This window comes from Galeopterus variegatus, unplaced genomic scaffold (assembly GCF_000696425.1).
Source record: "Galeopterus variegatus unplaced genomic scaffold, G_variegatus-3.0.2 Scaffold647, whole genome shotgun sequence".
Taxonomy (NCBI): Eukaryota; Metazoa; Chordata; class Mammalia; order Dermoptera; family Cynocephalidae; genus Galeopterus; species Galeopterus variegatus.
The window spans coordinates 725,860-740,446 of record NW_007726758.1 but is presented as its reverse complement, the minus strand read 5'-3'; the positions used below and the strand labels follow the sequence as shown (position 1 = coordinate 740,446).

The 14,587-nt window shown below is 36.8% G+C and overlaps 1 protein-coding gene and 1 long non-coding RNA gene across 3 annotated transcripts in view; one reads left to right on the top strand and one right to left on the bottom strand.

The window, feature by feature from the left end:
* Positions 1 to 310: 310 nt before the first annotated feature.
* On the bottom strand, positions 311 to 1,618 carry LOC103589079. The gene is made up of 2 exons (XR_550360.1): positions 1,545 to 1,618; positions 311 to 466 (listed from the first exon to the last, which is right to left on the bottom strand). It is a non-coding gene; the product is annotated as an uncharacterized LOC103589079 (long non-coding RNA).
* Positions 1,619 to 5,635: 4,017 nt separating this feature from the next.
* ZNF461 (zinc finger protein 461) overlaps positions 5,636 to 14,587 on the top strand; it is a 39,144-nt gene continuing 30,192 nt past the window's right edge. Inside the window, exons 1-2 of one of the 2 annotated variants that reach the window (XM_008570953.1) lie at positions 5,636 to 5,700; positions 13,719 to 13,845. In XM_008570953.1, coding sequence (XP_008569175.1) covers positions 5,641 to 5,700; positions 13,719 to 13,845 — 187 coding nt within the window. In that variant the 5' untranslated portion in view covers positions 5,636 to 5,640. Of the gene's footprint in view, positions 5,701 to 10,948; positions 11,034 to 13,718; positions 13,846 to 14,587 lie in introns of those variants that run through there. The other variant, XM_008570954.1, reaches the window with a different exon arrangement.

Genomic DNA, 14,587 nt, shown 5'->3' with positions numbered 1-14,587 from the left:
CCTGAGGAAGCACAGTGAAGGTGTATTACTGGACTTGCCAGTTGAAAGCAAACTGCTTCTGGTTGGCCTTATGGAACAGGTATGGAGAAAAAAAGCTTTTGCCAGATCAACAGCCGCATACCAGGTACCAGAGGATGTGTTAATGTGCTCAAGCAACAAAACCACATCTGGTACAGCAGCTGCAACTGGAGTCAACCCCTGGTTAAACTCATTTTTCAAGATCCAGGTAGTTACTCTGTAACAAAGGTTTTCTTTGAAATCTTCTTTCATGGTCATTTCACATTCTTCATCACAATAAATTATTGCTTCATATTTTAAAAATCATGTTTTAAATTTAAATTAGATTTTAAAAAATTTCCCTCCAAATATTCAAGTAAAACTGATGCTTCTGGAAGTTTAACCAGACACTGCTTTAGGAGGGATCTTCAGCGTTCTCCTTACTTGCAAGTAATAAAGTCTTTTCCTCCTAAAAAAAAAAAAAAAAAAAAAGAAAAAAGCAAAAAAAAACCAAAAAAAAAACAAAAAAAAAAAAAAAAAAAAAAAAAATTTTCCCCAAAAAAAAAAAAAAAAAAAAAAAAAGGAAGCTTAACCATTATCCTTCAGAGGTAAGGAAAGTGAGGCTTAGGGTAGGTACCACCTCATACAAACAGCAGCAATATTTCCTCAGACCACACTTAGTGATGGGGTTACCTGTCTCCCAGCAAGGTTAAAAATCTTTACCATGGGGGCCAGCCCGTGGCTCACTTGGGAGAGTGTGGAGCAGATAACACCAAGGCCACGGGTTCGGATCCCATATAGGGATGGCCGGTTTGCTCACTGGGTGAGCATGGTGCTGACAACACCAAGCCAAGGGTTAAGATCCCCTTACCGGTCATCTTAAAAAACAAACAAACAAACAAACAAACAAAAAAACTTTACCATGGATTTGTCCTTTCTGGCAGATAATATGCACTAGGGTCCAACCCTTCTCAGTCATCTGGTCTGTCACACACAATTAGACACACAAAGTCACTTCACACTGCCCCCATGCACACATCTAAGGCTCAGGAGGAGCTCGCCCTGTCCGAGAGATCTGTGATTCATCCATCTCAGTCCCTCCTCTTCCCGACCAATCCTCTCTCTGGTGCCGAACTCACCTTGCAGACAAGCGCCACAGTCAAACCCCTACGCTAGTCACTGGTCAACCAAGCACAAACGGTCTCACACAAAATGGTACAAGGTCGCTATGCTCGCTGCCACGCTCCCTGCAAATACGCGCAATCACACGGTTTCAAACGGCCTCTCACGCTTGTCACATCTAATTACATCTCACAATCACTGCACAAGTGGCTGAGCTCGCCGCATGAATCCACGCGGGAGCATAGCACAGCCACTCTCTCAGCCACCTTCAAAACATTTTCGCACACAAATCTCCTCACGCACGACACCCCTACGTCTCCCTCTCCATAGGAGTCACCTTCGGATACGCGCACGTGCGAACTCACAACAAAACATATCTGCCACCATAACCCTCCGCACCAACCAACAACATTCTCTTAACCTACCGGATGAGGCGGCCACTTAGAGGGGGTAGGGGCAGCCACTGTCCCAATTCCGAAATCCGTCTCCAGAGGAATCCGAGGTCCGGAATCCAGAAAAGAACCCCGGAAAGTTCCGGCATCATTCCAGCCCGGAGTGAAACTGCGCAGGAGCAGCCCGAGGCCTGGCGGAAGACTTTCCACGTTCAGCTCCCGTACGCTTTCCACTTCCGGACTACATTTCCCAGGGGACACTGCTGCCCAGAGCTACTTCCGGTAGGGGCGTCGGTTGAATGGTCTGGCCGCAGAGGCGCGTGAGGACGTCCAGGGATGGGCTGGGAAGACAGGGCTGGGCGTGTGGCCTGTCCTGTAATTCGAATCAGAACTTGGACCAGAACGCTTCTTTAGGATGCTGAAGGTGAGGAATGCTGGATCATTAGGGCCGTGGAAGACGGTTCTTGGTAGTTTTAGGCCACTGAGTATGGGAGGGGTGGGTTGTGTTGTGAGCGCGCGCGAGAGACGAGGGTTTATCTTTGGGCAAAAAGTGTGTGGTTGTTCGTTGCGATAGCAGCTGGGTGCATGATTGTGCTTTGTGACGGTGTGATTGTGGGCGTGACCATTTGTGTGAGTGGAGTTTGTATGTGACTGTGACCATGATTGTGGATGGCTATTTGTGTAAGCCCAGTTTCTTACATGAGGGAAAAGCACATTTATACAAACCGTTATACTTAGGCTCACAAAATCAGGCAGTTAGGGATACCCTCGGGTCAGCTGAAGATTCCCACACACAACACAAAGCCAAAGTCACACTGTCCACTCCACATTTATCATCTTCTTACAGACTCGGAAAAAGGCACATATATTGTATGGTTATGTACATATATGTTTTGATTTTTTTCAGATTAGCTCATGATACAGATTGTTTTGTAATTCTGTATTATAAGATATTTAGGTCTTTTTGTCTGTATTCAAGGACAAACTTTGAAGTTCTTCTTTAACTCTTACAGAACTTCAAACTAAAGACTCAAGTATTTATCTTGCTCTGGAAATTGTTCTATTTATTTCTTTTCTTCCATCTGTGTTGTTTTAGCCTTTATGTTTGAAATTTCTGTTACATTCTTGTCTTTTGGATCTGTTTTCTTAGTTCCCAGATCTTTCTTCTCATAATCCCCATTTCCTTTTCTTTTTCCTCTTCATTCAGTGAGAATCTACTCAGGACAGTTCTTTTTTTTTTTTCTACTCAGGACAGTTCTGAGCAGCTTGGCTGGGTCCATTTAATCATAGTGTTAGGACACTGGTCCTAACTAAATCCCTTCTGCTCAAGAGCCTGGTCCCTGTTTTTTTGAGTTCATCCTGCTATAGCTGTGTTCCCTCATAGTTTTGAGTAAAGCTGGGATTTGTCCCAATTCCCTCTTCATTTATGCGTGTATGTATGGGGCCTGGGAGTAGGAGACTTGAAAGGGGAAGAAAAATGACATTCTAAATTAGCATTTATGGAGCTCAGCGACAATCATCTGTCTTTTTTTTTTTTAACTCTTTCTCACGCAGCAACACCTTTGGACTGAGTTTCTTCTAGAGTGGAAGCAAGAAGAGGATTAATACATTCAATTTTAAAATAAGCCATGGCCCATGTAAGTTGATATTTTCTTGTTCCTGACTGAAGTAGTTCTTTTTTTCTATAGAGCATATGAACGAATATTTGCATTCTTTATCCTGGCATTATTACCTGAGAATTATGCAGTAACTTACTAGTGAATGAGTAAGTGATGGTACCAGAAGTTTAGTGCCTTCCTTTGTGACTCCTCTCCTCTCCAACCAGTGTTCATATATTCATTGACTAAATTATTCCTCATATCCCATATGCTCAATCTTTTGTAAGGAATAAGGAGAGAACATAAATAGTATTCTTTTGAGGAAAATATTAGTGTTATCTTGTTAGAACTTTGGTTTCAGATGATTTAACAAGTGTTTATTGAATTACTACTGTGTGACTGGCACTCTTCTAAGTATCTAGGAATAAATCAGTGGGGAAAAAAATCACATACACATAGATCTTCTCTTGTGGAGCTTAACTTGTAGTGATTGAGACAGAAAATAACTTATGTGAGGGGACTTCAAAAAGTTCATGAAAAGATTCATATTATCTTTCAATTTTATATATCCATGAACTTTTTGAAGTCTCTCCCAGTGTAAGACTTGAGACATATACACAGATACATATGAAGAAAGTGAGCGAGCAAGAGAGAATTAACAAAATAGTTATATGATAAAACTAAAACCAAAGAGCAAATATGTGCATATGGGCTTTAATTCACCTATTAATAGAAAAAGACTTCAGATTGAATCACACAAACCCCCCCACCTCTCTGCTCTGTAAATCAGCCACCTGTGTGATTCAGTGATTCAGAAAGGTTAATTAAATGATGGCCAAATTGTACCAGGCAAATAGAAACTAAAAGAATATAGACTATATAAAATTCAGGCCACATCACAGCATTAAACATGGCAAAAAAAGGACATTATGTAATTTTAAAGTATAAATTTTACAATGAAGATATAATAGTTATTAATACATCTTTATCAGATATCATAGCAGCAACTTTCCTAAAGCAAAATTTAGAGCAGATAGAAAAAGAAATAGACACTTGCCAGTAGTAGAAAACATTAATTCACTCTCTCAGTCCAAGTCAGGCCAAGTGGACAAAATTAAAAGGACATAGAAGTACTAAATCACATGTTCTACTCTACTAGATCAACCTTATTGATATACATTAAATTCAGTATCCTGATAACAGTTAATGTGCATTCTTTCAAGTGTCCGTGGAACATTCAGTATATAATGACAAAATATTAGGCCGCAGTAAAGTTCAATAAGTAGAAATGAATGTTCTCTGAACACAGTGAAATATAACTAGAATTTAATATCAAAATTGGAAAAATAAAGCTACTGTTATCAACAGTTTATAAACTCTGTCTTAATAACTCCTGGGCCAAAGAGGAAACATAATCTACAAGTAAAAAATTTCTAGTAATCGATAGCACTATATTGGAGCAAATGGAATTTAGTTAAATCAGGACCCTAAGGAAAAATAGTTTTAAATGTTTCTATCAAAAATATATGAGTTAGGGCCGGCCCGGTGGCGCACTGCTACAGTGCGCCGCTTGGGAGCGCGGCGGCGCTCCCGCTGAGGGTTCGGATCCCACGTACAGACCGGCCGCTCACTGGCTGAGCAAGGTGCGGGTGCAACGCTGAGGGTTGCAATCCCGTTGCCGGTCCCGGTCCGGTGCGGGTGCAACGCTGAGGGTTGCGATCCGTTGCCGGTCACGAAAAAAAAAAATATGTATGAGTTAAAAGTAAATGGAAATATGAAAGGAATTTACAAAGATAAGAAATTATATGTGTTGGAGATAGGAAAAAGTTATAACTAGTAAATAAGCTGGTTCTTTTATAAAAATCAATAAAATAGATCAGTAAGCCTTATATAGGGAAAAAAGCATAAATACACAAAATAAAGAGTGAAAAGGGGAAAATCCACAGAAACAAAGGAAATTAAAAAGAATCTTGGAAAGCTACTTTATTTTTTTGTAAAAAAATTTTGTTTATCCACATATACATCATTTGCAGTTGTTCTTCCTTCCTGAGATCTGAGTTTTCGTCTTGTATCATTCCTCCTTAGCCTAAAGATCTTGCCTTAACATTTCCTGTAGTTTGGGTCTTCTGGTGACAAATTCTTTCAGCTTTCATTGCATGAAATGACTTTATTTCACCTTAATTTTTAGTGTCAGGGTAATGCTGGCTTTGTAAAATAAATCAGGAAATGTACCCTCCTCTATTTTCTGGAAAGGTTTTTTGTAGAATAGGTATTATTTCTTCCTTAATTATCTAATACAATTCACCAATGAAGGCATCTGAAGTAGGCAGAATAAAGTCCCACCCCCCAAAATGTCCACATGCTAATCTCTGGAGTCTGTGAATATGTTACCCTACAAGGCAAAAGAGACTTTGAAGAGGTGACTAAGTGAAGGACTTTGAGATGGGGAAGTTATCCTGAGTTATCCAGGTCAGCCCAAAGGAATTACAGGGCAAGAGAGACAAGAGTCAACCTCAGAGGGAGATGTGAATATGGAAGATGCATACTTCTGTCAGAGAGATGCCACGTTTTTACTTGCTTTGAAGATGGAGGTAGGTAGTAGCCATAAGCCAAAGAATGTGAGTGACCTCCAGAAGCTGGATAAGGGAAGGAAAAGGATTCTCCCTAGAGCCTCTAGAAAGGAATGCAGCCATGCCAACACCTTGATTTAGCCTAGTAAAACCCGTTTGAGACTTTTAACCTACAGAACTATAAGGGAGTAAATTTATATTGTTTTAAGCTACTAAATAGAAAACTAGAACACCATCTGAGTTGGGAATTTTCTTCATGGTAGGCAGGGCTTTTTATTTCTTTTTGGATCAGTTAAGGTAATTTGTGTATTTCAAGGAATTTGTTCATTTCACCTTAGATGTCAGATATATTGGCATAAAGTTCATAATATTCCCTTATTATCCTTTTAATGCCTGTCAGATCTGTAGTGATGGTCCCCTTTTTAAATTCCCAACATTGATAATTTGTATTTTCTTGACCAATGTACCTAACAGTTTATTAATTTTATTGATCTTTTCAAAGAATTACCTTTTGGTTTCATTGATTTTTCTCTCTAGTTTGCCCTTATTGTTTCATTGATTACTGATATTATTTATTCTTTCCTTTCTTCTGCATACTTTGGATTTAATTTTCTCTTTTTTTCTAGCTTATATTTCCCTTGTGATTTATTTTACTTTTGGATTATTTAAATGTGTTCTCTAACTTCTAAATATTTAGGTATTTCTTCACATATCTTTCTGGTAATTCATTTTTAATTTAATTCTGTTGTGGTCAGAGAAAATACTCTATGATTTCAATCCTTTTAAATGTATTAGGACTTGTCTCATGGCACCTAATGTGAACTATCTTAGTGAATACTCCATGTGCACTTGAAAAAATGGGTACTATGCTTTTTCAGTGGGCGTTTATCAGTTAGGTCAAGTTGGTTGTAATGGTGATCAACTCTTTATCCTAAATAATTTGTGTGTGTGTGTGGTGACCTTGGTCTATCAATTACTGAGAGAAGAATGTTGAAACTTCCAACTAAATTTGTGGATTTTTGTCTGTTACAGTTTTGTCAATTTTTGCTAATTGTATTTTTAAGCTTTGTTAATAGGCGTGTGCATATTTAGCATTGCTGTATCCTCTTGATGCACGTCATTATCGTTATGAAATGTTCCTTATCCTTGGTAATATTCTTTTTCTTGAACTCTGTTCTTTCTATTAATATTAATTTAGCTTTTTTTTTTTTTACTGGCATTTCATGACATATCTTTTTTCCATTCTTTTGTTTTAAACTATTTTAAGTGTATCTCTTATAGCAGTATGCAGTTTGGATCTGCTTTTTTATCCATTCTGACAATCTCTGCTTTCGTGTATTTATGCAAGGGGTTGGCACATGACATATCTTTTTTCCATTCTTTTGTTTTAAACTATTTTAAGTGTATCTCTTATAGCAGCATGCAGTTTGGATCTGCTTTTTTATCCATTCTGACAATCTCTGCTTTCGTGTATTTATGCAAGGGGTTGGCGACCTACAGCATGCAGGCCAAGTCAAGCTGTTTTTGTATGGCCCTTGAGCTAAGAATGGTTTTATAGTTCTTAAGGGTTGTAAGTAAATAAGGAATGTGTGATAGACAATATACGTGACTCACAGAGAATAAAAGATTTGCTATCTGACCATTTTTAGAAAAAGTTTGCTGATGTCTAGATTCACCATTTAAATTTAATGTAATTATTGATATAGTTAGGCTTTAATCTAATTATATCATCTTGTTATCTGTTTTTTCTTCCTTTTTTTTTCTATTTTCTTGCCTTCTCTTGGATTAATCTTAGATTTTTTAGTATTTCATTTTATTTTCTCTATAGGATTATTTACTGTATCTCTTTGTTTTACTCTTTTAGGGGTTGTTTTAAGGTTTGCAATATGCTTTTTAAAAAACTTATTCTGATAATTTTATACCACTTGATGTATAATGCAAAAACATTACAACTGGATACTTTCATTTCCTCTTCCCATTTTTTTTTTTTTTTGTCTTTTTCCGTGTCCGGCAACGGATCGCAACCCTCAGTGTCGCCCCCGTACCGGACCGGGACCAGCAACGGGATCGCAACCCTCGGCGTTGCTCCCGCGCCTCGCTCAGCCAGTGAGCGGGAACCGGTCTGTAACTCTTCCCATTTTTTTTATATTGTTATATATTATATATCTAAATTTGTTTAAACCAAATACTTTTTTTTAAAACAATTGATTATCTTTTCAAGAAATTATTAAATGAAAACGATACCTTTTTAATTTACACATATGTTTAACATTTCTAGCATTCTTTATTCCTCTGTGTAGCTTAAGATTTAACCTAGCATCAATTTTTTTTCCAGCTGAGGAACTTCCTTTAACATTTTTGTAGCACGCGTCTTCTGGTGACATATTCTCTCAGCTTTTTTTTATCTCCAAAAAAAAAAAGCGAACTATTTCACCTTCACTTTGATGGATTTTAGTTGGATATAGAATTATAGGTTGACAGCTTTCTTTTAGCATTTTGAATATGTTGTTTTGTTTTCTTACCTCCATTGTTATTAATGGAAACTAACCTTAGATTTTTCTTATTGTTCACCTCTGTGTAATACATCTTTTTTGTCTGGCCACTTTTAATTTTTTTCCCCCTAATCTTTGGTATTCAGCAGTTTGATTATAATGATCATAGGTGTAGTTTTCTTTGTATTTATGTTACTTGGGGTTCATTGAGCTTCTTGAATCTATGGGTTGCTATCTTTTTTAAAAATCAAATATGGAAAATGTTTTGGCCAATGTTTCTTTAGATTTTTTTCTTTTGTCCTATTGTTTCTTTTTTGAAGCTCCAATTACATGTATATTGGATTGTTCTTTTCACTTTTTTTTCACCCCCAATCTTTTGTTTTCTCTGGGCTTCAGTGGATAATTCCTAATGACCTGTCCTCAAGCTTACTGATCCTTTCTTCTCTTCTGTTTAATCTGCTATTGATCCCATCCAACAAATTTTTACTTTCATGTAGTTCATTTCTCAGTTTGAGGATTTGCGTTTGGTTCTTTTATAGAGTACCTAAATTTCTGAAATTCTCCATCTTATTACCTATTATACCTGTCTTTACTCCTGTAGACTCTTTAATATATTATCATAGTTTTTACAGTCTTTGCTAACTTCAACACCTGGATTATTTGTGGGCATATTTCTTTTTTTTTTTTTAAAGATGACCGGTAAGGGGATCTTAACCCTTGACTTGGTGTTGTCAGCACCACGCTCAGCCAGTGAGCGAACCGGCCATCCCTATATGGGATCCGAACCCGGGACCTTGGTGCCATCAGCACCGCACTCTCCCGAGTGAGCCACGGGCCGGCCCCTTTTTTTTTTTTGTGGGCATATTTCTATTAAGTGATTTTCTCCTGAGTACAGGTCACATTTTCTTCTTTTTTTATTTCTAGTAATTTTGTAATTGTATATGCAACATTGTATAGAACATGTTGTTGACTCTGGATTCTGTTAATCCCCTCTGAAGAGGAATCCCCTCTGTATCAGATAATTACATACAACAACACATAATGGAAAGGCACAATACTTAAAACATTACAATTAGATCAAGGGAGCAGAATAGAAAGTCTAGACATATATCTACAAATGGGAATTTAACCTATGATAAAGGTGACATCTCAGATCAGTAGGTTAAAAATGGACTCAAAATCCAGAAACTAAAAAAAGGATTAATAAAATTGACTACATAAAAATAAAAAGCTTTTTCATGGCAAGAAATACTTGTAAGCAAAGTCAGAACACAAATGACAGGCTGGGAGAAAGTACTTACAAGTCATAAACAAGCAAAGAGCTTATTATATCTCTAATAAAGAGAACTTCTAGGGAACAAAAGCCCAGTAGGAAAAGAGTCAAAGGATATGAACAGACTGTTCACTTAAAAAGAAATATAAAGGGCCCTTATAAAAAGAAAAACACTCAACTCACGATTCATGTAATGTCAATTAAAACTCTACTGCCATGCAATTTTGCTCTTGTTAGATTGGTAAAAATAAAACGTTTTGACAAAATATCCTGCTGGTGAGGCAATAAGGAGAGCAAAATGGTCCAACTGGTTTGGAGGGCAATTTGACAGCATTTACCAAAATTACAAATGCATTTTCCATTTTGACCCAGCAATTTAACTCATGTTCTCACAAATATTCCTGTATAATATATGAAACCATGTATTCACAGGAATATTCAATGCACCATTGTTTGTAATAGCAAAAAAAAAAACTGTAAACAAGTCTATAGGTCTAATTAAACTATGAAAAATACAAAAAAATGGAATGACATGTATCTACATAAAAATAAAGAAGCCACTGATATGGCAAGATCCTTTGAATTTAATAAGTGAAAAAATCAAGTACAGAACAACATATATATTATCTTACCTTTTGTATAAAAGTGTGAAAAATAATGTATATGTATTTACTTATGAAACTGCAGGAGGTAGGAAACAAAATGGGAAGGATAACGTGGGAACAAGACATCTGAACATAAATCCACTGTTCCTCGTAATAACTTCGTATAGCATACATTATACGAAGTTATACGACAGACTCGGAAAAAGGCACATATATTGTATGGTTATGTACATATATGTTTTGATTTTTTTCAGATTAGCTCATGATACAGATTGTTTTGTAATTCTGTATTATAAGATATTTAGGTCTTTTTGTCTGTATTCAAGGACAAACTTTGAAGTTCTTCTTTAACTCTTACAGAACTTCAAACTAAAGACTCAAGTATTTATCTTGCTCTGGAAATTGTTCTATTTATTTCTTTTCTTCCATCTGTGTTGTTTTAGCCTTTATGTTTGAAATTTCTGTTACATTCTTGTCTTTTGGATCTGTTTTCTTAGTTCCCAGATCTTTCTTCTCATAATCCCCATTTCCTTTTCTTTTTCCTCTTCATTCAGTGAGAATCTACTCAGGACAGTTCTTTTTTTTTTTTCTACTCAGGACAGTTCTGAGCAGCTTGGCTGGGTCCATTTAATCATAGTGTTAGGACACTGGTCCTAACTAAATCCCTTCTGCTCAAGAGCCTGGTCCCTGTTTTTTTGAGTTCATCCTGCTATAGCTGTGTTCCCTCATAGTTTTGAGTAAAGCTGGGATTTGTCCCAATTCCCTCTTCATTTATGCGTGTATGTATGGGGCCTGGGAGTAGGAGACTTGAAAGGGGAAGAAAAATGACATTCTAAATTAGCATTTATGGAGCTCAGCGACAATCATCTGTCTTTTTTTTTTTTAACTCTTTCTCACGCAGCAACACCTTTGGACTGAGTTTCTTCTAGAGTGGAAGCAAGAAGAGGATTAATACATTCAATTTTAAAATAAGCCATGGCCCATGTAAGTTGATATTTTCTTGTTCCTGACTGAAGTAGTTCTTTTTTTCTATAGAGCATATGAACGAATATTTGCATTCTTTATCCTGGCATTATTACCTGAGAATTATGCAGTAACTTACTAGTGAATGAGTAAGTGATGGTACCAGAAGTTTAGTGCCTTCCTTTGTGACTCCTCTCCTCTCCAACCAGTGTTCATATATTCATTGACTAAATTATTCCTCATATCCCATATGCTCAATCTTTTGTAAGGAATAAGGAGAGAACATAAATAGTATTCTTTTGAGGAAAATATTAGTGTTATCTTGTTAGAACTTTGGTTTCAGATGATTTAACAAGTGTTTATTGAATTACTACTGTGTGACTGGCACTCTTCTAAGTATCTAGGAATAAATCAGTGGGGAAAAAAATCACATACACATAGATCTTCTCTTGTGGAGCTTAACTTGTAGTGATTGAGACAGAAAATAACTTATGTGAGGGGACTTCAAAAAGTTCATGAAAAGATTCATATTATCTTTCAATTTTATATATCCATGAACTTTTTGAAGTCTCTCCCAGTGTAAGACTTGAGACATATACACAGATACATATGAAGAAAGTGAGCGAGCAAGAGAGAATTAACAAAATAGTTATATGATAAAACTAAAACCAAAGAGCAAATATGTGCATATGGGCTTTAATTCACCTATTAATAGAAAAAGACTTCAGATTGAATCACACAAAACCCCCCACCTCTCTGCTCTGTAAATCAGCCACCTGTGTGATTCAGTGATTCAGAAAGGTTAATTAAATGATGGCCAAATTGTACCAGGCAAATAGAAACTAAAAGAATATAGACTATATAAAATTCAGGCCACATCACAGCATTAAACATGGCAAAAAAAGGACATTATGTAATTTTAAAGTATAAATTTTACAATGAAGATATAATAGTTATTAATACATCTTTATCAGATATCATAGCAGCAACTTTCCTAAAGCAAAATTTAGAGCAGATAGAAAAAGAAATAGACACTTGCCAGTAGTAGAAAACATTAATTCACTCTCTCAGTCCAAGTCAGGCCAAGTGGACAAAATTAAAAGGACATAGAAGTACTAAATCACATGTTCTACTCTACTAGATCAACCTTATTGATATACATTAAATTCAGTATCCTGATAACAGTTAATGTGCATTCTTTCAAGTGTCCGTGGAACATTCAGTATATAATGACAAAATATTTTTAAAAAAAAAAAAAAAAAAAAAAAAAAAAAAAAAAAAAAAAAAAAAAAAAAAAAAAGACTTAGATCACGTTTATGTGAACCTGGATCATCCTACATCAGTATTCTTCAATGTAGGCACATAGTAAATGTACAGGGAGAGGTGGTGGATGATAACAGTTAAGATCTCTCAGGTGTAATTGCAGGAAATGGAATATACACCTTATAAAAGACCTTAGAAATTTTGTCTACCCCAGAGATTCAAGTTCAAGAGAATGATTAAATCTCTTCTTTATAAGATCTAATGTTATGCCAATGATAAAAAAAAAAAGTTACAGTTCCTGTGCTGTATAACAAGCCACCTCACAATTTAGTAGATCAAAATGACAACAATCATTACTTTGCTTACAAATCTGCAATCTGAGCAGGGCTCAGTAAAGGCAGGTCACCTCTGTTCCATGTGGTATCAGCTGACATGGCTTGACTGGTAGCTGGATGACCCACCTTCAAGATAGTTACCTCACATGACTTGTAAGCTGTTGCTGGCCATTGTTTTGGGGACCTTGGTTCCTTTCCCTTTGAGATCTTCCATAGAAAGCTTAGGCTTCCTAGGAACATGGTGGCTGGATTTCAAGAATGAGCATTCCAAGAAAGTAAGGTAGAAGTCAGACATTTTTATGATCTAGCCTTGGAAGTCATATAGTTACTTCTGCCATACTCTATGGATTGTGTAAATCGAAAATGTCCTCTCAGGTTCAAGAGAAGGAGGTACAGACCTCCACACCAATTGGGAGGGGGCATGTCAAGGTTACATTGAAGAATAATGTAGGGTATGGGATATACTTCTGTGTGCATCTTTGGAAAATATAGTCTGCACCAGATGTGTACTAAAGTATTCGCTGAAAAGTAAAAATGCCTATGATGGGGCCGGCCCGGTGGCGCACTGGAGAGTGCGCCGCTTGGGAGCGTGGCGGCGCTCCCGCCGAGGGTTCGGATCCCATGTGGAGACCGGTTCCCGCTCACTGGCTGAGCGCGGTGCAGGTGCAACACTGAGGGTTGCGATCCCGTTGCCGGTCAGTAAAAAACGACAAAAAGGAAAAAAAAATGCCTATGATGTTATAGTCATAATAGTGAAAAAATCTTCAAGTTATTTACCTTAAGATGGAGATTTTTGAAAGACATTCTGGAAAGATTAAAAAGTTTTCAACTATTTAATGTAATTGGGAACCTCTACTTATTTTCTTAATTTCTAAATGACTGATTAACAGGAGTTCCCCCTAGTATGCAAGATAATATATCTGCAGAAATTGATTTAAGAACATGTAGGCACTCTGCTTCATTTGCACTAAATTCCTTTTTGACCTATGTCACAGGCTTAGCCTATACACTCACTATACTGTCTCATTCTTTTAGTACCTCTCTTTCATTTTTAAAAATGTTTTTTTTTTTATGATTTTAAAGACTGATCTGTGATTTGTCATTTTAGGGTTTGGTGATGTTCAAAGATGTGGCTATAGATGTCTCTCAGGAGGAATGGGAATGCCTGAACCCTGCACAGAGGAATTTGTACAAAGATGTGATGTTGGAAAACTATAGCAACTTGGTTTCACTTGGTAAAGTTATCTAACAATTCAGAATGCTTTTAACAATTCAGAATCTACTTCTTGGAATTCTGCTTTCTCCCCTGTGAATTTTAAAGATAGCTTTCAAATAACTAGATAGATTTTCCTCTTTGTATAGAAATGAGCACAGCTAGGTGAAGGTGCAATTTCATTTTCTCCATCCTCACATGTTCTTCTGGTTGTCTCTTATAATAACTTTCTTGGATCAGAATTCTACAATGTAAAAGTATAACATTGTCAAAGAAAATAGGCGTTGTCTTTTGTTTCACTTCTACTATACTAAACCTGCCAGTGCCCTATCATAGATCCAGACTAAACATATGGGTCCCAGGTGTGAAACTCTTTTACTTCCCCAATTAATATGATGGTAGGCTGGATCTAGAAAGGAAATTTACTATTTACAGCTCTAATGAACACTATTTCATTTCCTAAAACAAATGTACTGTCTTTTAAATGATTTGCATTTGAATTCTTACATTTAAGAACTTTATGTTGGGCTGGCCCGGTGGCGCACTCGGTAGAGTGCGGCGCTTGGGAGTGCGGCGGCGCTCCTGCCGAGGGTTCGGATCCCATATAGAGACCGGTCCACTCACTGGCTGAGCGCGGTGCGGGCATGACACCGAGGGTTGCGATCCCGTTGCCGGTCACGAAAAAAGACAAAAAAGGAAAAAAAAAAAAAAAAAAAAGAAAAGTTCTTTTTTTTTTTTTTTTTTTTTTTTTTTTTTTTTTTTTT